This window comes from Frieseomelitta varia, unplaced genomic scaffold (assembly GCF_011392965.1).
Source record: "Frieseomelitta varia isolate USP_RPSP 00005682 unplaced genomic scaffold, Fvar_1.2 scaffold_852, whole genome shotgun sequence".
NCBI classification, from domain to species: Eukaryota; Metazoa; Arthropoda; class Insecta; order Hymenoptera; family Apidae; genus Frieseomelitta; species Frieseomelitta varia.
The window spans coordinates 42,869-69,523 of NW_025110648.1; the positions used below are offsets into that span (position 1 = coordinate 42,869).

The 26,655-nt window shown below is 34.1% G+C and overlaps 1 protein-coding gene across 2 annotated transcripts in view; it reads right to left on the bottom strand.

Annotated features, from left to right (window-relative positions):
- The window catches only part of LOC122536593 (integrin alpha-PS2-like), a 57,042-nt gene that overhangs the window by 26,441 nt on the left and 3,946 nt on the right, over positions 1–26,655 (bottom strand). For both annotated transcript variants that reach the window (XM_043669065.1, XM_043669064.1), the window contains exons 2-3: positions 12,371–12,492; positions 8,420–8,538 (exon numbers count right to left, since the gene is read on the bottom strand). In XM_043669065.1, the coding sequence (XP_043525000.1) occupies positions 8,420–8,538; positions 12,371–12,492 (241 nt within the window). The remainder of the gene's footprint in view (positions 1–8,419; positions 8,539–12,370; positions 12,493–26,655) is intronic.

The following is a 26,655-nucleotide window of genomic DNA, read 5'->3' on the forward strand; positions in this document are numbered from 1 at the left end:
CAAGCATCGCCATAAGACCGGTATCTTTTGTACCTTTATAAATTAAATTAAAACAATGCTCCGCTACTTTATCCGTTGCAACATTACCTGCAGTTCTTAATGCCTTTCCATTGTAAATTTTCCGGCTAAAAAGAACAGAAAATTTGATCGAAACTTGGAAATATACATATATGCAAAGTATCGTTGAATCCTTTACACGCTTACATTGCTCTCGAACGTGAACCATTGACTTTGTTGTTCTTTTTTTCTTCGGTTTCCTTTCTTTCTTCCTTTCATTCTTCTATTTTTTTAACGGTCTCGTTAAACTTTTTGGAAAAAAGGTCAGACTGAACATATCAGCGACGAAAAAACAGGGAGGAACAGGCCGGCGCACGGTGCGGCGGTAAGTTATTTTTGAACTGTGAATGAGGTCATTTTAGGTCGACTGTACTCAGACTTAACCAACGCGGATAGATCGTTTGTATTTTCAAATACTTGATACAGAAATGGCATCGGGGAACCTATCTCGTATGATCTCGTTTTGCGTGATGCTCAAGCATTGTTAACATACATGTGTGTGTGGAATGAACATGTATGAATAGAGTATGGTGGTTTCAATGTGCTGAAAAATGGATTTTCGATGAAATGGAGTCACAAATTGTGAATTTATTGACTGTTTAAATAAAATCGAAATTCAATAAAAAAACGAAGCAAATTTGAAAATATTTTGAATTACTACTTCCTATTTAGTAGTTAGTAGTTACCTTGTTAAATTAAATTTACTGGATTTAATAATTAATTATTTTTTAGTAAGAAAACCGAGCATTGTTCAAAATACACGAGAGTACTGTTCGCTAGTAAAAAAACCACATTGTCAAACAACTTAACGTAACTGTGCTTGTACTTGAGGTACGAGTAAATAAATAAATTTACTTGTGCAGAATATAAATGTACGTTACCAAAAACGCTTGCAAATACTTTGCTTTCTTGTAAGTTTAATTTTCCATAGTGTATCTTATCAGTGACGTTAATGATTATTGTTACATGCGTATATAGCAGATATTATACATATATTATTTGAAGGAACGATAAATGCTTGTATCTCTATCTCTTGCAAGACACAAAAATCAATTGAAAATTATTGAAACAATAAGTCTACGAGCGTCCAATTACTTTAATCTGCAGGGATTTTTGAAAAGATATTTTCACTGTGAAGTGTACCTTCTAGACATCTAGACATCTGTGCTTCGCACAGTACGCAGACGTAGTGAAAAAACGTGTGTATAAACGTGTGTCTAACAAGATTCATTATTTAGGTATATGATTATTTATATTGCGCGTTAACTAGTTTTGTAAAATATTTAATAGGTTGAATAGTTAATTACTCTTTACTTACAAATGATTTCATTTAATACAATTTGGATTTTCAAACCAGAGGAGTCAACAATTTTAACAAAAGAATCAAACAATCCGTTAAAATATGTACATATGTACATATGTACGTGTCAGTTTCGAGTTCAGATCTATTCACGAATCTATTCCGTCGTCGACAACATACATAAATACTTTTGAAACATTATTTCGCTTGACAGCAAAGCTTTCATTACTAGCAATAGCAAGATTACAGCCATAAAACTACCTTCGAATGCAAAATAATCCTTTTCATTTGTATCTTGTAATCTTTTTATCACACGCGAAACCGAATGAAATAAAAACTTTGACCAAGTACTTTGGAAGGAAACGATAATATTTTCCCCGTCCGTGAGACCGTACAAAGGACACTGACTCTTCGAGCAGTCCTCGTACGAAGGCGTAACGCGGCGATTTCATGGCAAAATACAGCAATTTCAATGCGATTTCGACCGCATTACATCGCGCGCGCTAAATTTTAATCCAATTTAATTTTGTCGTACCGCAGGATAACGCACGATTTAGCGCAATTAAATTTACACGTAAATTTTATGGCTTCATAGAGTTAGGAGCTCTGCCCCGTGACAAGATAATAGAACGACGGATATTTACGCGCAGTGGCTATTGGAACAAGTGAAGAATAAAAAGCGAAAATGCACGTACGAAAGACTGTTTCGTTTTGGTTTCATCATTGACTCACTTCGTGGCTGACAATGAGTCACTGCTTCATTTATACATCGTGTATACATATATCGTGAACAGGGTTGGCTAACTGATAGTAAGTCCCAACGAAAGGAAAAGCGAAGATTTGTCAGGATCGAATGAACAAGATTGCGTGTGACTTTGAGAATTGGTCAGAAGATTCTGCGTCTCGATGCAGCAATTACCGGAGGCAACAATTAATGTTTCAGATTAAAGAAGAGAAACGTGTGAGTTATAGCAGCCCCTCTAACCATGGCGTGTTACGTTGGTGGCAACGTAAAGCAACGAGTTACATTATACACATGTACGTAGAAAAAGAAATGATATGCCAAATTAAAGAAAAAAAGTCATTCTACTCACGCGACTCACTTCATGAAATGTTACTGCTCGCAAGTTGGAGTTGGTGTAGAAAGATCGTGAAATCGATCTTGGAGCCACTAAAAGCCAATCGTTATAGTAAACGACGTTTAATAGACAATTTGTCCATTATTGTCGCGTCGGCAGTACATTTGACTGGAATGCTCTAGTGTTTCCATTTCTTGCATTATTTTACTTTAAATTCTCCTTTATAATCAGTTTATAATAAGCCATAAAAACATTTGCAACCATTTTTCAATCGAAACGTATTATAATAAATAGTCAACAACATCCATTTAATTCTTCCGCAATCTACGCAAGCGACACTGACGACAAAATTCCAGCAAGAAAGAGAACCAGACGATCGTAATAATCGGTCAGCAACACGGACCCACCATCAGACAAAATCAAACGGGGAAAAAACATTCACACATCCTCTCGTGGATCCAGAGACAGAATGATCCACCGCTTCTCACAGTATCTCCACGATCACAGGAATTTCTCAAACACTCTCCCGTCGGTTCCCTCCGACAACAGCATTTCCATTCTGCCAGCCGACAAACGTTCCATCTCCCTTGGCTTCGTCGATCTCAATCGTTTCGGAGAGTGGGTTACCATTTTCATCCCCAAAAGGAACGTTCCACTCTAAGGATGAACCATGATGAACTAAGCAGAAGATCGTTTGAAAGGGATCGAAAGAGTTTCAAGGGATCGTGAAATTTTCATACAAGATTTTGCTCTCAAGATGGATTGTCGTGATTTGGTAACACCAGCCTGCAGATATTTGTTCGAATTAAAACCTTTACGAGTACAATCAGAAGAAATCAAATTTAAATAAAGTCAAACTTTATAGTTTACTTCCGTACTGTATATGTGCAACATGTATATTTTTTGCAACTTAGAAATCTACGGTCTACATATTAGAGTTACTCTATACGCATCCTCAAGGTTTTATTATTATTTAACTGATAGATTGACAGTATAAGTAACAGGTACTTGTACAGAAAGAATTTAATTCACTATGTGTAAAATTTGTTAATCGTACGATTGTTATCAACCTTTGTTCTCGATTTGACGTTATGCTCTTTTGGAGTCCTGGCTAACTCAACGTTAACGCCATGCTGTGGAGTTTGCGTGGGAAAAAGTGATCGACAAGTTGCTACATAAAAAAATCATATAAAAAATAACACCACTATAAATTTCATAAACCAAAAGTTTTCATACTGAAAATCCACTAAATTCAACATCGTAATTTCCATTAGACCCGAAAAGGAACACGAATCTCGGTACAAGATTTTGCTCTCAAGGTGAACACCGTCTTCTTCGTCCTTTAATCGATGGGTTTTTGCCAACAAATTCTCTGCGAAGACTCGTGAGACGATCGACCGCAACGGTGGCTTTATCGCAACGGTTTCGTCGTATTTTATTATTGCCGATTGTTCTCTCGGCCCTCGATGAACCATGTATATATGTGCACAGTGTTTGCTTTTTTCGGGCTTTCTTTCTTCCATCTTCGGTTTTTTCCTTGGCTTTCATTGTCTCCGTTGTTTTCATTGTCTCGTTCGTTTTTCGAGTGGCACAAGCTGCTTCGCAAGGAAAGTACACATACTTGGGTGAAGAGTGCCGCCGTGCCGCATTCTGCTTGATCTCACACGGGTTCGCAGTATTTGGTATTAACGATTCATTCTTTTTCTTTTTCTTTTTTTCTTCATATCTTTTCCCTTTCAGATTTTTTTCTTATATCGAGATTTAAGAATACATCGAAGTAATTATTAGAGGAAGCACTGCTTATGTTTATAAGTAAGAAACACGACAGATAATTGTGAGAATTTTAGGAACATAATTTGAATGAATTTCTTCTGTATTGTAGTTATTGTAAAAAAAAAAGAAGAAAATAAATAAAAAGAAAATTCAATTTATTTTTCTCAATAGTTCATTTTCTTAATCCATCTGTTTCATCGGTACATGGACAATGAAGACAAAACGAAGAATGACCAAGAGAAAAAAGGAACTATCCTCTTATTTGCAAAAAAAGGAGTGAGCGAGTGAACGAGCAAGAGAGAGAGAGAGAGAGAGAGAGAGAGAGAGAGAGGAGGGGTCGGTAGCGCGAAACATCTGGCAGCAATCAAGAAGTTGCATCTTGAAAACGTTGGATCGTGAAAGAGATCAAAAGTACGATGCCGAAGAGAAAAAATAAAGAAGCGTCTCTGAATTGGGTAGTTGCAAACAGTTATACAATGATACTCAAATGATAGATGAAAATGCAAAATTAGTTTATTTAAAAATGAACATGGGTAGATAGTTAGTCAACTAGCATGAGATTACTAAACTAAAAAATAAAAGTAAAGCGAAAAACTTATAGATTTCGAATTTTTAAATAGTGATTGGATGAAATATTAATATTTAATATTAATATTTGTTTCTGCTTAATTGAAAATATGATATAGCAATAATTATATAGCAATATTTTAATATTAAACACCAAATTAACCACAATAATATTTCTCTCTCTATTCTAGAATATAACTAATCGGAGATAAAAAATTTTCAAGGGACAGTACAAAGTTACCACGTTAAGAATTTTGGGAACAGTATTTATAAAATATAAAGATTCAAGTTTTTGTTTATTAATAGTGTGGCTGACAATGAGTAGAAACTTCGTCCAGTCTCCTTTTACGACCGGAGGTGGATACGTGAGATTCATGTGTAATTCTACCGAATGCCTCGACACGTCGACTATGGCGCTAAAACGATATGGTTGAACCAAGAATTATTCGTGTCACGTACCGGTGACGTCTATCTGCGAGTTTGATGTATGCCGAAAGACAAGAATCAATCCTACTGTTGTCGACGGGCTCGTTAATTAGTCGAAAATTTTACAATTTAAACTTCCATCGACACGTCTTTAAATTAAAAAAATTTAACTATTATCCTTCTTTCCCTCGCTTGTAATCTCGATTTAATTTAATCTAATTTAATTCAATTCAATTTAATTTAATTTAATTTAATTTCCGAAGCGCGTAAGCAATACAATCCTTTTAATAAACAATATATTCAAAAATACATTTCATTTTCTCAATAACATGACTCCATGACTCTTTTAACTCCATGATGTGGATATGTAATATATATCATTGCTTCTCCTTTCTTCAACAGCACTTTGACAAAAAAACCAATCTAGCATTGCATTAGAATGTTGGTACCTATAACGGTGGACTCTTTAGTTTGCCGATCCAAAGCTACAATTCACTCGATATGATATATAACATCGAAGCTCATTTCATTTCGTTTCATTTCCCCGCAAGTTCTATGCGTGATAATGATTGTGGCGTGATCATCAAATCAGACGAAAAATCGCCAAAGTCTGTCAACGAGACATATACGGTGCTTTTTATCGTTCGGGATATCATGAATTGCAAATCAGCTTAATATGCATCGTTTAAAGCATTGACATATATGCATATATGTATTTTGTGAATAATATATGTATGCGTGAATAATAAATGGAACAGTATCGCAGAGAAGAAGTTGAAGATGGAAGTCATTTCATCTGATGATCTATCGATCGTAGATATTACCCTACTGCTGAGGATTGTTGCAGAATGCAACAGGTTTTCGCAAAGGAAATAATTCACTTTGATGCATCGTGTCGCAAGCAAGAACGAATCGAGGAACTAGCTGGCGAATACACGCTGCAACGTGTGTAATACATATACGCTTCTGTTTGACAGGTGTAACCAATAATATCAATAATATCGTGCAAGAAAGGGAATTATGTAATTCCCCTTAAAGTAAGTACAAACGAACCTTGAGAATAATGAGAATAACCTTCAATTAACTACTGAAAATGAACAGTTTTAGGAAAGTAGGAAATAATCAGAAAATACATCTAGATATATGGATGGAAATAATCAGAAAATACATCTAGATATATGGATGGAGGAAAGCAGTAAGTGATTGACACGAGCGATCGGTTATTTATTATACATATGTATGTACAATTCACATATTATGAGACGAAGACTCAAACGGAGAAAGCGAGGAAAAGAAAAAAGCACAGCGGCATTCACAACGGAATGTGCACTCGCATTCTGGAGTAAGTAGATAATTTCGGCATAACACCAGAGACCAGAGAGATGAGAACGTTGAGACGACGTTTCGCTATGCGAAAATTACGCGAGTATGGGAACGATAATCGTCGCTAATATGTCTCTGACATAGGAGAACAGCTCTTTATTTATGGGAGTCCGTGTTTTTCATGACCTGACAGCGCCGATTTCTCTACAAGGAATCCCAATTCGAGGAATGAATTGTCTGACAGCTGCATTTAGTCACCTTGGATACGATATTACTCCGTTGGAACGATTGTGTTGTCAGATAAAAGTCTGTCATAGAAAATCAAATTTAGGGAGAAAAGCTTCACATGTAGCTACATAATTATAGGTGTCCTTAATATCGCGCAACAACACGTTAAAAACATGTACCGTATGTAGTCACTGTACAGTGTACAAAGAGGAACAAAATAAATAAATCTATAAACTTTTGAGTATCAAATCATTTTGAATGATATCTAAACTTAGTGGTAACAAACTACATGTCAATGAAATAAAATAATTCTTGATACACACACACTCACTCACACACTCTCTCTAAGCAGTTATTACACCCAATTAGAAGCGAAATAGAATAAACTAAACTAGAATAAACTGTTCTCGATCTGATTATACACAAAAGTGCTGGGCAAACTCGGCAAATCCGCCGGTCGAAAAGTTCCAGGCTTTCTCATTTTTTTCTATCTTTCAATCATCCCGACTGGCACACCGCAGCCGTGCGTGATGTGCATCCGCAGATGCGTGTAGGATGGACCCGGCCAAGTGCAACATACATAAAGATAAGGGCGGGAATACATCATAAAGGCCGCGTTCGGGAGGAAAAGGTGGGACTGACCCTCTTCCAAGCGTAGAGACCTTTGCGCTTATAACTAGATTCATATCCGGACCACAGTCCCATTGTACGTACATATCTATACAAGAATGGAGCGTTCGAACGTACGAAATAATCGAGCGATCGAAACACTCAACAGAGATTTGTTAGATAAACGAACAAAATTATAAAAGTGATATGTTGAGTGAAATTTGTTTGAGAAATTTGTATTGTATAAAATAGTAGTGCTTGTAATGTAAAAATTTATTATAAACTTGTATAAATTAATACAAAGTGTGTGGATAGAGGTTTTTTTTTTTTTTTTTAAAGAACCACGCATGCACGTTGTACATATGTGGCATTTAGAAGAAGATGGAGATATCTTTTTAAAATATTTAAGAAAAAGAAATCCTACGACCGAGGAATTTCTTATTTGAAATAAGAGCGAGCCTGTCAAAATTGAAAATTCTTCTAAATACCGACGTTTCCCGAAATATGACCTTTCCCAGATTATCGCATTCTTATAATTTACTACAGATGCCTTTACATTGTCAATAATTGTATTGCAATCATGCATTCATTTAGATATCAAAAACGCCCGTAATCTGAAAAAAAACTCAACATTGAAGATAGAAATTCCTGGTAAGTAAATTTTTCAAAACCCAAAAATTTACAAATCGATTTTACAAGTATTTTTTGAAATTATTTTCCAAGATTCTAATCTTTCTAGTCTTTTTTCATAAATTATTTTAGACTTCTATCGTTGTTGTGTAACCTATTGTGTTTAGAAGACATGGCGATGCAGAAACAGAACGAAACCAGAATTTGTTCAGAATTTTTCAAATCTAGAAATAGAAGAATCTGGCACGGTCTTTTCAGATCAAATGCACGCCTCATGAGATTCCCTAGTCTATTCGTAACTACAGCTTTTGTACCGTATATAGAACCGATATGTGTTTAATTAGACTGCAGATGTTTGTTCGTTATTATTTCATTAGTTCAGTTTTTGAAAATATGGGTATAATGCAAATTTGGTAGATTTACTCACCAATATAGGTCCTCCGTCTCTTAACGAGGCTGAAACCGTGGCACCAAACCACTGAAGAGTTTTATTATCGATCTGACTCAAACCACCCGGTACATTTGGATTCCTGACGTGGTTATTTCCTGCAATCAAAAACGGTTTTTCATCAATCATTGACACGTTGACGCAATTTATTATTCCACTCCACATGATTAATCCGTCGATTATAATATGAAATATTGTGTTTACTCATTTTTATTGCATCTCCCAATAAAGTTATTATACAACTTTATTATCTACCAAAAGGAAACAAAGGAAAAAGAAATTATTATTAATAGTAAAAATTATTGTGATAATGTCTATTTGTTGCAACTTAAATTCTATAGTTCCTAGCAATGGGACAAATTATTTTTCTAGAAGTTATGCGTCTATTTACTGAACAAATGTTGCAGTTTTTAATGGATAAAATTGTCTCCTCGCTTTAATAATACACTTTGTTAAAATCTTTTCACTTGAGTTTGTAGAGTCTCGGTAAAAGACTTTTTAATTAAACTTTTTTCTAATTTTTTTTCCAATTTTCCAACTCTTTCATAAAGATAAAGAGAAGAAATTTTTTTAGGGATAATAAGAAACATCATCTTTTATTTCTTGCGATGATAGACTAGACATTTTGCCTGCTTGTGGATATCAAAAAAGTTTCGAAGAAACGTCAATTCACACCACGTCATAGCAAATATACGAAGTACATTTTGTCTTTGGAAACAAGCAAGTTTATTTGCTTTCCCTGCACGTGTTTTTAATTGTCCAGTCATCGTTATCTGTGTATATTATTGTGAAGTATTATTGTCAACTTAGAAGCAAGATATTGTAAAAACATCTACTGTACTAATTTTGTGTTAATGTATCTTATTATCCCATTCTCTCTTCTTCTCTTATTCCTTCTTATTCGATATTCTCTATATTATTAACCATTGTTTATTATCAAGATTAAATTCCTTATTATTAAGATTAAAAATGGCTTGTTAGCATGTACAAGTCAATGAGATATAAAGTAGCTATTAATTAATTATGTTTTGGGGATAAATAAAAATACAAGTAACATGTAAGTTAGGAAAATAGTATCCCGATTCACGTGCTAAAGAAAAATTGAACGATTTCCAAGAAATAAAAGTTTCCAATGCCCTAGTCTATGGACTAGGAATATTCCTTGAAAAAAAACAAGGTATGAACAGGTGTCACGGCAGAGAATTCTCAGCAAAGATACCTTGCATTTTTCTTTCTCAATTTTACGAAAGGAATGAACCCGTTAGCCGTATCGGCGAGTAGTGACCCTTAAACGGAAGTTGCCCTTCGCTTCCTATTCCTTAACTCGCGATCGCTGCCGAAGGCGCGTAAATATGGCAATACTAGCGATCCAAGAGAAATTGTTTGAATCAGCCACTTGGCAATAGTTGTTCGATAGTTGTTAATTTATTTACAATCGACAAATTACGAACATTTTGTTTCGAAAATACTCAAAAAATATTATCCACCTCAAAATAGATTGATACCAATTTTAAAGTTCAAATATTATTTATTAGGATAGAGCAATTTTATTATTATTTTTAGAACACCGTCAAATTTCTGTTCGTCATCTTCTTTTTTCTTCACTTGTAACGCACTCGATCGAATCGTTCGAATCGCCCCATTAAACTACATTTTTCTCAAACATTCATTCGTTCGTTCGATTAATTTTTAATTAAAAGTTACTTTTAATTAAAAGATCGATCGAATTCGCAATGAAGACAGTTATAGTATAAATTATCGGCAACGAACGATATCGTGATTTTCACAATCCAATTGTTTCGCCGCATTCATCAAGTATAGTTAACAGTTAAGCAGCAGTTGGCGATATGATTGTGAGAGGCGAAGCAGCGAGAGGCAACGCGACGACCTTCCTTGAAAATGTTTGGCTGGCATCCCGTAAGAAGCGCCGAACCTAACCTACGTGCACGGGCGTGCACGGGCGTACACGACCTTACGGTTTTCTGTATTAGGTAGAGTCGGCTTCTTGCGTGGATGATGGTTCCCGGTATCCAGAGTCAGCCCGTCACACCACTCCACAGGGTGTACACCTCGAGGAGTTCCTCCGCGACGAGATGTAGACTCGAGCATCTGAAGAAGTGACTGACCTCCGGAGAGACCCGCACGAGATACGAGTCGCTTCCTCGTACGAACACGGAATAGCAGATACTACTACGTACATAGTTGCCAGAGATCGAGAGGTCCGATCACGCCAACTTCGAATAGTTCGAATAATAGATGTAGCAACTATTGATATCATCTAGCAGTAATACGTAGTTGAATTGAAAAACATCGAAAGATGAGACGTGATCGATACGTAAAGTGAGAACAGTGAAACTGAATTAAGCTTGGAATTTCAATTGACGAATGAGATAAAAACGATAAGATGCATTCAATTTAATAGTTTTTAATAGGAAAAATGTTGGGTAGAAGACATAGTTATTTGTAGTCTAGTGGTAGTTCCATTTGTGAGGAAGAGATAATATTAAGCAAAGGGATGGAATTCTCTCGGGCTCATCCTCTCTCATCATTTTCATATAATCAACTTTGTCCTGTTGGATTACTTTTCAAGTTTAGTACAAATCTTATACTAAAACAGTTTTCAAAAATGCAAAAGATAGTTAGAATATAGAACAGAAATAGAAATTTATAGAACAGAAGTTGTAATGGAATCGGAAGATTGAAGATTTAAAAGTAAATTGAAGTTCTTCTAGACGTATAAAAGTCTGGAGAAAAAGGAATTACATGGCAGCTTTTCTACATTTTTTCCATAATTTTCTACATTCTTCTTCCATAATTTGCAGTTATAATATATATTCGTATTATAACCACGTACGATCACTCGTATATATAACTATGCATAAACATTTCTGATATTTACTTGTTAGATCGAAGAATATGATTTACCTTTTCTAAAGCAATCCTTCTATTTCCTTTAAGCAACAAGCTAATCACGTTAGATAGAATCTAACCGAGTCGTGATTCCTGAGAAAAAAGCAAAGGCGTCCGAAATTGATACGGTTAGGAGTAATAAACTAGTTGAAGCAATAGAAGGGTCAACGACAAGGGTGGGTGGAAAATCGCCAAGAATAGAACGCTTCTCTACAACCAGTCGGGTTCCTCGGAAGGCCTGCAGACCTCTCGGGTGGAAAGCCAGAATGTGGGTCAGCGACTGTGAACAACTAGTGGAACACGAGATACGAGCCCTCGTTAGCAACACTGTGCCCGTTGAGATTACCTTTCAATGCCTCACGGCAAGTACGAGAGTGCAAGTGGAAGAAAGAACCGGAAAACAGATATCGGATTGAGCTACGAAAAGAACTGAAAGAGTTAATCCGACCGTGCTTCCGGTACATGATCTTTACTCGTGATAAACTAATCGTATTTTTTCAAGATCTCTACCAAGTTTGAGCATATTATTCTTCAAGCTATATTAGTCTGAAAATTCGTTAATCAATCATACCCGAGCAAGTACTATCGAAGGTACTTTAAAATATCATTTTCGTTCAATTACTGCTGATGCGATTGAAATCGTAAGTAGTAGCTATATGTGAATATCAAAATACTTTAGCCGTAACATCGTACGTTATTAATATTATTTCCACGAGAATCGAAACGAAAGATCTTACGCGTTATCGTTGCGTTAAATTGCTTGAGTGTCACGCTAAACAATGTCAATATGATAAGATCATACGATGATCTAATCACGTTATTTGACATTATTTGTGAACTTAAAAAATATAATAAATTTATATAGTTCGTTTATATATCATTAAAGCACATTGTCATTCTTATACGATGCAAAATATGTTCTTATTTAACGTATTCCTATAAAAAACTCCATACTCAAACTGGATATAAAAATTACACTGTAAAGGTGAAGAAACTATGCCCTAAGAGAAAGTATCTTACCTTTGTTGTCAAAGTGGATCAATGTACACCGGTCATCGGCAGCAATGTCGCATTTGTAAACGGCGCCGCCTCTGTAAACGCCGGTTTGAGGAGTTTCAGCCTCCGGTGCACCCACGATTGCCCTGTAAAAGGAAACGCGTCGAATTAGCTGTGAAATTCTTAAACTCTCTCGGTTACGAGAGAGCGAGAACGAATTTTGGATGACGAGCAATAAAATGCAGCTGGAGTTGCGTCATTGGTATACGATGATTAACGTTAGCGATATTCATTATCGCATCGTTAAGGAAAGACGATGACGCGAATGTATTTCCGAGATCGAAATCAATGGTCACAAGCTATTTTGAACAGTGGCGCAAGAAGTCAGTAACTGATCCCATCAATAGACGAGTCATTAAACCAGGTAACACACTTGCTACCGCAATGAAATACATTGGTGACACATTACAGTTTCATCGTACTAGAATGTCGAAGTTGCTTCTAATAATAATATGTATAGCAATGTTAAATAATAATTAAATTGTAATTAAATTTTTTATTTTTTAGTACCTACTACATAAAAACGACGACGACGACAACAACAACAACAACAACAACAACAACAACAACAATACATTGCGTCCTTTTTAATTGTTCTCTATTTAAATGTTCAATTTTACTTCATTAAAAATATTAAAAACACATAATTTCCAGTGTTTCGTGGTAAAATATAATCACAAATTGCGCTTTATCGTCAGATCGTTTCGTCTCGACATAGGCGTGTACGAAGAGCAATATGAAGATTGCTAGCTAAGGTAATAGATCGTGTAATTATCGTGAAAGGGTGTGTCGGATCGGGGATTCTATCTTAAAATTACCTTGACTTCATACTATTAAACAATGTATTCAGACAGATGAAAAATTAAATCATATATTATTCATATATTTTTCAAATAATTGATACTGTTAATAGCAATCTCTAGCAATTTTACTCTTATATTCTAACTTACTTTGGACTTTCCGAAATATAAATTTTGTTTTTAAATTCTGGCAGCAACTATAATTAAATTTCATTGGCATAAAAATTAATTTATGAAATATTAGTTTTCAAGGGAAACAGGATATCAAGTATAATTAGTTTCTTGTTTGACAAAATATGACGTGTAATTTATCAAGTCAAAGATAGAAGTCAGTACGAATAGTAAATATGAAATAAAATTTGTGTTTTAAATTGAGGAGAATTAGATTGAGAAGAATTTAAGGTTTCAATTCGTAAACCATAAAGTATTCCAGATGAAAAAAAAAAAGACTTTCGAATATACATACATATGTGTGTATATATATATGTATATATATATATATTCGTTGTAGATATTGCCGCAGATTGATAAATGATACATGGCATTCTATCGTCGAACAATAGATGAAATTGACAGAGGAAATGTCCATTTCATTACATTTCACTTTAAGAGAAAATAAATTATTATTTTTTACAATATTACATACAATGAAAAAACATTTTTTTAAATTCATAAAAATCTAAACAATTTTGTCGTTAAAAATTAATTTGGAAGTTGCATCTACGGAAGAAAAAAGTGTTTTGAAGGAATTGTGAGACCTCTTTTGTCGACCATTATCGTCTGCATTCGAGACGTAAAAATGGCAACGTTTACAAGACAACCTTGGCATACTCTAGCTCTTAGACTTCAGTCAGAGCGTAGGTAAAAGTCACGCACACGTGTAGAAACGCGTTAACAACGGTTAAAAGAGAAGCGACAATTATGCGAGCAGTGCAAATGATTCGCAACTGTCGTTTCGATAGATAAAAGAAAAAAAAAAAAGAAGAAAAGAAAAAAGAAAAGAACAATAAGAACAGAACGATAGCCGACGACAAGTCGCAAGAATAAATCAATGAACGAATTGAAGCATCTGATCTAATTCATTAATTAATTGGATAAATTCTAATGTTTTTCCAATTAAACGAAATTTTTATTGCTTCATTGAAGCATAAAAAAAGACATGTTTTTGAAATCGAAATTAAATGCTACACACCCGCCTGTTTCTGTCATATCATTTTAGTTATTATATGATTACTGATACTTATAGTATATCTATTTAGACACACGTTACCGAGTCGGTTGCATTAATATCAAGCCACTGAGAAATACAAAAGTTATACGATGTTGCTCCGCAATGTACTTGCAAAATTTGATGAATTTGTATTGTTATTGTCGTTTGTATTTTCTATTGTAATAACTGAATAGAAAATCAGGATATACAGATTCATCTTTATCATTTACTATGTCTTGTAACCTCGATGTCCAATAGATTCGCGGACACGCATTACATAAATAACAACGTGGGTTGAATCTGATGAGGATTTGAGCTCACCCATTTTGTTATTTTCCTTTTTTTTTTTCCTCCCTTCCCCCCCCCCCCTCTATTTTTGCAATCGCAAGTCACCAATGAAACATATACTAGATAATGGGACTGTCGGGGGCGAACTGATCCCACAGAAAGATATCGCTCCTCTTTCTCCTAATTCAACATTGACTTAATTCTGTGATAACTATTTATCTTTAACTTTTCTTAGGAATCGCGTAACAGTCGCGTTACCAAGTTGCCACAAACAGGTGTGCCTATCTCGTGTAATGAGTTATTATGACAGTAGGCGGCAAAGATGGTTTGTGGCAAGATTCACGTTAAATGAGAGCAAGCGAACTGACATCGACGTGTTGATTTGTATTTATACGATATCGATCTAGTTTAGATAATAGTTATTCTCATTATTTGACACCTACTGGTTTTCCTATGGTTGGCGATAAAAATGACAAGTTAAAAACCCAAGATTATTATTTCAGATCGTTTGATGCGTCTGACTCCATATCTGAATACAGCTTGTTACTTTCTAAAAATCGTGTGTACAGCAAAATGTATCGTATATGTGAACAACAATACTTACAACTGACAAAATTGCAATTGCAAGGAACCTGTTACGCAATTTTATTAGTGATATTGCTTTTTTAGAATCAATTAGAATAACTTACAATTAGAACATTTCGATATCATTCGCACGGATCAACATATAAATTGAAACGATGGTACAATGTCTCGATAAAATTTCAAGGAAGATTACAAGTTGATTTTTCGTTATATTTGAAAATCATATATCAGGCTAATGAAAGCCTGCAGCTGTACCGACAAACATGCAGATGCAGTGATTTAGCGTCTTCCAAATTAGCTCGTGAAACGATTCGTGAGTTTTTACGTCGTTCCGGAATTTTGACAGAATTTCGCGTGTTTCCTTTCACTTTAATAAAATTTAATTTTTTCGTTTCAGTTTACTTTGTAATTATTTCGTTTTCACCACACAAGTAAAAAATAATGTAATATGTACATCGCTTATCATAATCTTTCGAGTCACAAAAATAACGAGAGTCTAAATTTACAGCAATTTGTGGCAGGCACATGGATTTGCTGTGTTTTCAGCGATTAAAGCAGGAGATCAGATGGGACGGACAGATCGCTATTGCCATGAATGGAGCCCCGTCCGATTTTGCCAAATACGGCAATTACAAATGCGTGTCTGTCGTGCCGCGTTATAAGTCAATATATGTATGTATGTATGTATGTATGTATGTATGTATGTATGTACGACGGTTTCGCGTATCGCGACGCCAAAGGAACGCCGATATTCGCCCAGCTCCTCTAATTCATGCGCGACCGCGATTTTTCCACGATCGTGGTACACGCCGCCATTTTTACGCGGTAGTCGATGTCTGTTCGCGCAAAAGGCCGCAGCTTACCTCGACGATACTTCTTCGTCCAGACTAGATAGCAGTATCGATGGATTTATTTATTAGCCCATTCAGGCGATCCTCTATGTTCATTGCGTACGATGCGTAAAAAAATACCTCTCTTGTACATAAATAGTACGTTTGGTGCTGATTCATACGACTAAGATGGATGGACTTTCTCGTAGTTTAGTAATGATTGCGAAGTGAATGTAAACGATAGCTTGCTAACATTCTTCATGTCAGTTTCATTTCATTTAAGGAAATGTTGAGTTTAAATTTCAATAGATAGATTAACATATACGAGTCTCTTAAAAGCCAAACTGATCAATTTTACTTTCCATCGCTCTTTAAGAAACACACATATGGAAAAAGATGATATAAATAAAGGTCAATTCTAAGGTAAATTTAAACAACAGCGTTTAAATTTTTTCGTACTTTTCAATTTATGGAATTGATCAATGTAGCAAAAAAATTGCAACTATATTACTTTATTACTTATTTGTTATTCGAATAATAATAAAATTCTACTCTTTCGTTTCGACCGTGGATACACATGCATGAAACAACACAAGTTTCGAGTCTTCACAAGAAAAGAAATAACGATGCGGATTTAAGATTGTAGATCTTCGAACATGATGGATAATCGATTCTTGCATCCCTTTACTTTTCCACTTTCCACATCTTTAATTTCACAATATTAAGCTCTTTAATTGAACTAAACTTGATCGCAGTATAACAAAAATTTATAAGAAAATGTTGTGAATCTTTTCAGCAAGTCAAGCCAAAAATTTTATATTTTCCTATGACAAAATACAATTTGAATCAGTCTATCCTTTGGACATTAAAATGTTGGATATCTTCACTTTGTTTTGAATTTTATGCTATATGCTATATTACATCGTACACTTAGAAAGAAACACTTAATTCGCCAACACTTAATTCTTTTCCGTTAGTCAAATAAATACAAATCCGTGTATTATGCACACAGATAAAGACTGACGATCGTAATGCAACCTTAGTATTTCAAGCCGGAAATCACGTAAAACTTTGAAGCCTCTACAAAGGCAAGTGCCTTCTATACGTTCGTGAAAAGTGACCGGTGTATCACGTAAAATTTTGCCATGTTTTCTTTTATGATAAATTTCATTTGCAATTTGTTATTTGCTATTATTTTTCCAAAAGTACGATTGCAAATATACTCTATTTTATCTTAATATTCTTTGACGTAACATCAGCATTTTCCCTTTTCTTTTTTTCTTTCTTTTGTTTTCAAATTTTATCGGCATATCCAATGTGGATTTCGAATAAAGAAAAACTAAAATTACATTGTAATATTGCAAAGAATATCGTACAAAATTGTCTATGTTTAAGAATCGTCTTGTCTGTTCAACACATTTCTAAGCAAGTAAGTACTTTCTTAATAGCATTTATCAAAAGAATGGCATTTATCAAAAAATAAGGAACGATTGAAAGAAATGGAAAATCCTCGATTAAGAGTATCGAGTTCAGCGAACTCGAGATGTTCCTGTAGAACGTGCATATGGTAACGAGCTTATGCGTGCCAGGAAATTTAAAACCAGGTAGAATAAGCTTTTCGTACGATATGCACATGCAACTCAGCTATATTATCCTCGAGCATAACAAAATTCCATTGAAACAGCTGTGTCGAATTGTTGCGAAATTTTTTCCCCAGGCTAGTTATGCATATCTCGATGAGGTTCTAACCAACCCGGATAAAGGAACACGTATAATGGAACATGACAGATTCGATTAATTATAATGTCATCTGTGTTACTAAACATTCTAAAAATTAATCTCATTATTTACGAGCTTAGATTTAAATAATATGAATAGAACTAACATTAATACGAACTAATATAAACTAATACTTTAATACTTAAAGTACTAAAATTATGCTTTTATAATAATAACTAAGAAAAGAAGAAAATCTCTATTTTCGTTTCATCTTCACAAGTCCAATAGTAATGCAATAGTTTAACATGCTGTGCTGTCTTCGAGAAACAATAAAAGAGAGGGTACATGGCAACTTGACGAGAGATTTTACGAGATTCCATGTCCAATTTCAAATATTCACAAATCATTCCAAAGTTTCGTTGTGCAACCGGAATTTAAGGATACGCAACTCGCGCGTCTCGTCACACGATCAGTCGATGACGTAAGTCGAACGGAGGCGTATCGACGTCCAGGCGTCGAGTCTCCGCTACTTTATAAGGAGGCTTTCACTGGCTACGAAATCGCACGTACTCGAATGTGCCAGGTCACTCATGATGTATGATCATCGATTTATGGAACAGCTGACACACAGGCATGGGCTCTTCCCTGTCCTTCCTTGTTGACAGAGTGTCTTACAAGAAAAAAGAAATCTGATTGTTTGAGAAATTATTTCGAGTAGAATGTGATATCGTTTTTCAATATTAACAGTGAAATAAATAAGAAATTTTTTTTATTTCTATTGCATTAAATAAATTTGGTAGGAAATGTAAAAAAATTTCTTCATTGTTCTACTATTGGTTATACTAGATTACACAGATACTACTACTACTACTACTACTACTACTACAGTTACTATTATACTATTACACTATTCATTTATATTACGTAATTTACGTAAATTACGATTTATAAATGCAATACTTGAAGCCAATATAAAATAAATTTCGGCAGGTAATTAATTAATCCGTATTCACCTGTTAAATGAACATGCACCGCATTCTAATTAAATCAACAGACAATCTAATTAATTTATTTGTAACTAACTTCTCGATAGTGTTGACAGGAGCTATCTGCATTAAAAATTAAACTAGAATTTTAATATTCTCTTAGGCATATATAACGAGGAAGACGATTTTAAACGTGACAGTCAAAATCTCTTAACCTTCAACTTCTCCAGATCCAATTACTAGTCAAACTTTTCCAAATAGAATGATTTCAATATAAATGAAATTATTTTCATTATATTGCTCCAAATTCCGTTGGAATTTTCTAATCACCATATAATCCGGAAATTCAATTTCTATAAACATTATTTCGAACATAAAACAGATATCATTAATTCTCACGAAATTGAGTGTGCTTCAGCACACGGATATTTTACGGAGAGAAAGATACGCGGTACTTCTTTCCACAACCGCAGTCTTCTACTCTATCTTGGTCACGAACAATTATAGATTGAATATTCCAATTGAATATTCCTTGAACGTAATTCGTAACTGACGATATAGAACACACACATATCTATGTACGCGCGCGTATGTATGGTACAAGTATTCGAGATGGAGCATATGACTGTCTTTGAATGAATTCAAGGCTATAACAACCGTATCGATTAGCGATCAACGTTAACTACATATGTCTTGCATAAATTTACACTTCTTTCATTCTGCTTATACAGCGACTAAAAACAACGACTAGCCTTCTAGGCTTGTAAAAAAAATTCTCCATCGTTGGATTATCGTAGGCACAACTCGAGCAAAAATTATGAAACATTTAGTTCTTACAATAAGAAAGAAAATTACCTAAGAAGACTTATCAAAATCAACTTTGGAATATTTTTACGAAGAAATATTAAAATTTACGAAAAAAAATATATAATATATATAAAATTTACGAAAAAAAATATATAATATATATAATAAAAATATATAATAAAAAATTAGATTTTGTAAAAATTTTCATGTATAATTACATGTTGTATAATTTATTTCTTTAAAATATTTTTCAAAACAATGAAATAATATTATTATTTCATTATTTACCTCTTGGAAATTTTAGAATTTTAAAATATTCCTTTGAATATTTCTATATATATCCAGTTTCCATTGATATTGGTAAGTCTATGATCAAAAATTTCGTAACAAACGTTGAAAACACACATGACATTCGTTTTTATCGAACCTGCACGTGTTTAAACGACTTTTCTACCATTCGATACGAATGGACAAGAATGGTCAGAGGATGACCATGTGGCCACCAGATTCGGCAATAATGAACGTGAAATCTCGAATGTTTTTTGTCTTTGAAATTTTACGAATTCATATATTTCTCTGGTATTATCCTTATCGGATAACTGTATGTTTACTTGATGATGTCAGCCTCGCTGCTAATAAAATATATCTGTACATATGAGTGTGTGTGTGTGTGTGTGTGTGTGTGTGTGTGTGTGTGTGTGTGTGTGTGTGTGTGGTAGACGCTTGGAATTTCTTCGAACGAAACTTTGCCTCGAAATTGAAGAGATTCTTTCTTCCACGAGTTCTGCAAATTTCTTACCACTTTATATTATTTGTACGTTATTTGATAAATAATATTTTCTCCTTTAGTATTTTTAGCACTTGAGTCTTTTCTCCACAATTCCAATTTTTATTATTATTATTTTTCTCTTTCGTTTCTCGGTAGATCTACCGATTTTAATTAGTAATTTTAGTAATTAATCGTTTATTCAATGAATAACCGTTAAATAAATATATCGCGCAAGAGATAGAGCAGCAAAAAAATAGAGAACGTCGACAAGTATGGCAGCCACAATGCAAACAAAATGAAAGAAAGAGTGAGAACGAGACAAAAGAATTCCATTATCACGCAATAAATAAATAACTAATAATACGCATGATCGAGTATAAACAGTCAGAGTTCGTGGTTTGTACTCAACGAGATCAAACAGGAAAGGAATTTTGTCTGGACGAGCAGATTAATTGGCTGATATTAATTGCATTAACGAAAGAACAAATTAATCAGCATCGTTTCATCTGAACGTCTACGTTGCAACGACCCACTTCCATGTGCGATACATGTACATACATACGATGCATGAACAATGCATACGTACGTATGCATGTATGTATATAACCATCTTTTGTAGTCTTATTTGTTCAGCTTATCATACAATTCGACCAATTAAACGAAACAACCATGCGTAGTTTTATTACTGATTTCGAAGAAACGATAGTGAATTACTGCCTCGAGAAAGTGTACGTTCTTCTCGTACATACGCCAATCGGGAAATGAAATATCGTTGGAAATAAAATCGTAGCAGATGTACACAATACAGTATAGTCTTCGTTATATTCGATCTAGGCTATTCTATATTATGCTTATTGTTAATATATGCAGCTAAAGCTGATTTAGGTACTTACATTAAACTTTTCTACTTGTAAGTTTCACTTTTCTCTTTTACTTGTTTTTCTCGTCTTCATATTTTCGTCAAATTCAAATTCCAATCTCTGTTTCAATCAATTCAAAAATGCATGTATGTTGCTTAAGAAAATCATAGAAATTTTCAAATTCAGCTATGCAAACATGGAAGGCACGATATCGATGCCATGTACGTGTTACGTGAACAAATAATAATGAGAATTGTAGAGAGAAACTATAAATCGTCGTACGGATGCCCATAAAACAGTATTCTGGAATCTAGCCGAAACGAAGTTATTTTCACTGACGGTATTTGGGCTGAATTTTGAGGAAACACGTGTCGAACCATTCTGTCGAATAACAATGCAATTTTGCCTGGACGATGTATAGATGAACATCTCGTTGCCATATGGTGGACAGAACACAACTGGCAGGATTCGTGGAAAAAAAAAAAAAAACAGAATGGACAGAAGATACAAAACTGAACTAACATGTTGCAGATTTCCAATGACAATCTGTAATCTTAAACAAGCTCGTAGAAATCCAAAAAAGTTCAAGTCTTTATAAATATAAAATATCTAATATAAATCTTTTAAATGTGTTTCAATTCAACCAATCTCAAAACTTTCTTTTACAACTCATTTCAGAATCAAGTAAACATTTGATAAAGGAACAATGAATTGATAAAACAATAAAGTATTCAACAAAATCAAATATATTAAATTCAATTTGACTAATACCTTGTAGTGAAACTTTTCCTTCATATTCAATATTATATAACTACTTTTTTATTCTTTATTTCACACTCTACGCACGCAATTATTTAACCTTTCGTTTTGAATTTTAACCTTGTTTTAATTTTTGAAATTTTGCATTCTTCGCGTAAACACCATCGATTCCATGAATGAATGAGACAGAACGATATAACATTAGAACTATCCATACAATGATTTCACTATTTTAGCTTTTGAACGGCAGTATGCCATACACCGCGACAGAAATAGTACATGAACAGTACTGGACACACCTACCTGTACCTACACAGTGATTCCATGTATCATGTTTACAGTATGTATCACGTACGACTTGGATATTCTCGTGTCACACATTCACGATGCTGTAATGGTAATTTCAACTGTATCGTGAATCACTATCGGTAGCAGTATACGTGATACTGACACGCCATACTCACTGTCAATTCATGTTATTGCCAACGATCCCCGTGTTACCCTTGTGCCGGTGATATACAACTTGATGTAATAACAGCGGACAAACACCCTCTGGCATCTATTTACATATACATATACTCCATCGATAGGCTCGCTCATCTTTTCACGATTTGTATTCGACATTCAGCGATCCGATGGTGACAGACTCAAATTTTTAAAAACATCACGGAGAGAATGAAAAACACGATATTGTTCGCATGCAATTGAAAACACTCGAATTAAAAAATGTTACGTGTAAAAATTGAGTCTGACATTTTGGATATTCATTGAGAGGAAAACAAAATTTTTTGATAAAGTTTAAAGTCCTAAAGTCAACTCCTTTAATGTTGTACCAAATTCTATTTTGCCGTAATGTGAGAGAATATTTATATTCAAAAATTCTGAATATGCAGGTTTCGTGATATCATATTAAGATTTCACAGAAAATCTGTATCTTACTATATTTCCTGGACGAATTTTAAAATCAATCAAACCGTGTATTTATTTACTTTCGTACGTCACCAATTACACATCTAACTAATTTAACAATCTTGATCGATTCGGTCGTTGCGGAGAATCATAAAAAAAGTTGTAACAAATAGTAGAGGAGTTTAAATAACAGCTGGGCTTTAAAGTGGTCGGAAATGTGCTTCTAAGTCACTTAACGAGCCGTTTCAATTGCACTCTCACGTTGCCAATGCTTAATGACTTTCACGTATAAGTTATTACGTCATTTCACGTTCACGCTATACACGTGACGTAAAAATCGTACAAACATACTACTGACGATCATCTGTTAAGTCAGGTTCAACAGTGTCTTGAAAAATAATTATGGAACATCAACAACCGACGACGATATTAATCAACCATGCTTCTTAATATCATTAAATTTCAGCTTCTATGATCTCCTCTGTAATTTTCTTATCACTTAAACATAGCAATTTGCACTTATCAATATCTTGCACTTTTTGAATTTCCCATAAATGCTTTCCCAGAAACATTCGTAAAATAAACTTCATAAAATAATAATTTCTCATCTGAACGCTTTCGTATTTGGGTAAGGGAAAACACGTCAAATTACACATTAAAAATTTCATATTCTACTTCATACGGGACTGCATACAGTGCACAACGAGAAAAAACCCAGAGGCAAAGCAATAACTCGTTTCTTTTTCTCTTTACTTTCAACAGCTTTACCACCTGGCCTTATAGTCACGTACAAAACGTGTCGTTCACGTGTGTGTAAGAATATTTGCACACGTGTTTGCATCCATCCAGGTAAAGGTAATAGGCTCGAGACTGTCGGCTCTCCTCCTGGATAATGACATGGCCAGAACTTCGGGCACGTGCCTCACGCGATCCTCATTATCTCCATTCCTCTCGTAGTTCTTTCTCTTTCCCTCTCTCTGGTTTTTTCTTCTCTTTTTTAAGGGAAGTTTTTACACCTTCCTTTCTTTGTATTTTGTCGATTCACCGCGGCGGTTATGGCGAATGTTGGGTACAAACGATTGCTGTTTCATTAGAAGATGATGCCGATGTATGATGATGAGTATTTAGAACGTGTATGTATATTTGAAAGTAATTAGAATATTGATTTTTTGGATCGAAGAAATTCAATATAATTCAAGAAATTTCTCTTTTGTAGAATATAATATCTATGTACGTATGTCTCTTAGTGTTGTATAGTATAATCATAATCTACGTACAATATACAGCAGTTACTTATTTCTCAGTATAAGCCTCTTTTTTACTAAATTCTATATTTTATTTTCATAGTATCGATATATATTATTTTCATGTAGATATATAAAAGTATCTACTACTAAATGAAACGAAAAATATGCCTATTTAAATAATAATTACTCGATATATAAATACTATATCAAGTACAATCATACATACCTATTTTATCCCCAACAATATCCTTTGCTCATTTACACCATATAAAATAGTTTGTAATCTGATTGAGCATTTCTATCATATCTCGTCAATTTCACGATATCATCGAAATAAAAATAGCATGCAATTTCTTTGCCATCTAACCTAATTTAAAATCAAATGGCAACGAAATACAATGATGAAAGAAAAAACGAAGAAAACGAAGAAAGAAGGGAAAAAAAGAATGATTGCTAAAAGTGAAAATCCATCAACGCCAATTGGACAGGAATCGATAATCGACCGAGAGGTGTGCCAAATATGCAGACTCTGTAGAAGTGTCTTGGCACTAGATTTCGAGACCGAAGGAATAAAAAACTTATCTTAAAAGGATCCTCCTATTCACCTAACTCGACTGAAAGATCACGATGTTTACGATTATTCGCACCTATGATCATTCGTTTAAATCTTCGTTTATACCGTTTTCGATGAAAAATTTTGAAAAATTAATTTACACAGTAAATTCACACAGTAAATTCACACAGTTTTTTCTTTTTTTATTTCATCCCTGAATTTAACAAAAGTTTGATCATGATCAACGAAATGATCATTTTTGATCCGAGATTATTTTGTCGAAATTAATTCAAATAGAATTTTCTTTTTCTTTTTTTTTTTTTTTTTCTAAGTTTAAAGCGACGGTTTCAAAACTCTTTGTGATATCTCTATGAAATAAATGAAATAACTGATTAAAAAGATCGTGAGGTGAAAGGTTGAACGAACAAAGTAAAATGTTGCATGGTTTGCATACCAATTAGTACCTAAGAATAAAAAACCTATACCGAGATTCGCCGATCCAACCTGACTTTTGTTTCGTTCCACCGGAAACAGGAAAATTGAATCCTCGTTTCCTCTACCATCGACACGCTTTGTAAGCACCAGTTTCAAACGATCGACACAACAAACCTTTTGCGGGACAAAAGATTTCAAGAAGAATTTAACCACGAGAAAATCTAAAACAATCACATACGATATATTGACAACAACTACAACAGATTCAGTCAATAAATTAATTATTCAGATCAAAGTCAATAAATTAATTATTTTTATTCCAACTTAAAAAGTTGAATGTCGTCACTATAAAAGACAAAATTTCATCTCATTTTTTATTCATTAGTCTTTTTTCTGTTTTGTTCATTCTATATAATCTTGCTTTATAAATTATTTCTCTGTTTAGTCTTCAGTAAATATCTAAATAAGGAACACTTATTCCCGAAAAACTTGTCAAATGATTAAATTCTCCACTGAAAAAAAAAAAAAAAAAAAAAAAAAGGACTAGAATATTCTCTCTTCCCGATTTAATTTCAAACGCCAAAAATTATTCTTAATTTCCANAAAAAAAAAAAAAAAAAAGATACCTATGTCGAGAATTGGCAGTGAAACAAATAGGAAGTAAAAGCACGGAGATACTACCGTGGAATTTTCTACTCTGGTAGAATCACGAACGACTAGCACTTTGCAAAGTGTGGCAAGGTTTTATCACGTATGTAAAGGCAGGCTGAGATAAGAAACATATGCTTCCCGGAATTCTCAGCAAAAAATCTGACCGACGCGTAATAGAAATGGAATAACAAAAGGAAAACTATTTTCGCTTTGAAAAAGCGTCCGTCAATATGCGATATCTCCATAAATTGGATAATTAATTCGATCAACGAAGAACAAGGAGAGGGAAGACGAAGCGGAATTTTATCAGTCTCTTGCGTCGAAGCTGTGGAAGTATAGAGTTTTATCATCTACTCGAATACGAATGTTTTCCTTCTTCGTTTGCGAAATACATATGCAATTTTTATATTTAGCACGTACCTCACTAGTCTTTACACGAGTAATCGAATCCGAGAAAAGAAACGAGTCATCAAGCCGCTATATATAACGTCATGTCTCAAATTGTCTTTTTTCTTCTCTTTTCTATTTTTTCCCATCTTTTTCTTTCCTACTCTTATTTCTCTTTCTTTCTTTCCGAATTTTTTAATTTCCTTTCCCCCTTTTTCCCACTTAATTTACTTCTTTCTTTTTATTCTTTATTCTTGTTTCTTCCTTCTTCTTTTGTAGTGAATAAGAAGAATGATCATGAATGAGTGATTATCAGATGAGATGAAAAATCACCGGCGATAGGCTGACAGATAATTTGATTTGAGTATCTCGTGGGATCATTGTACTGAAGATTGTAGATGAATCAATAGAATCTTATACTATACACGAACAATGCGAACAATCTCTTCATCAC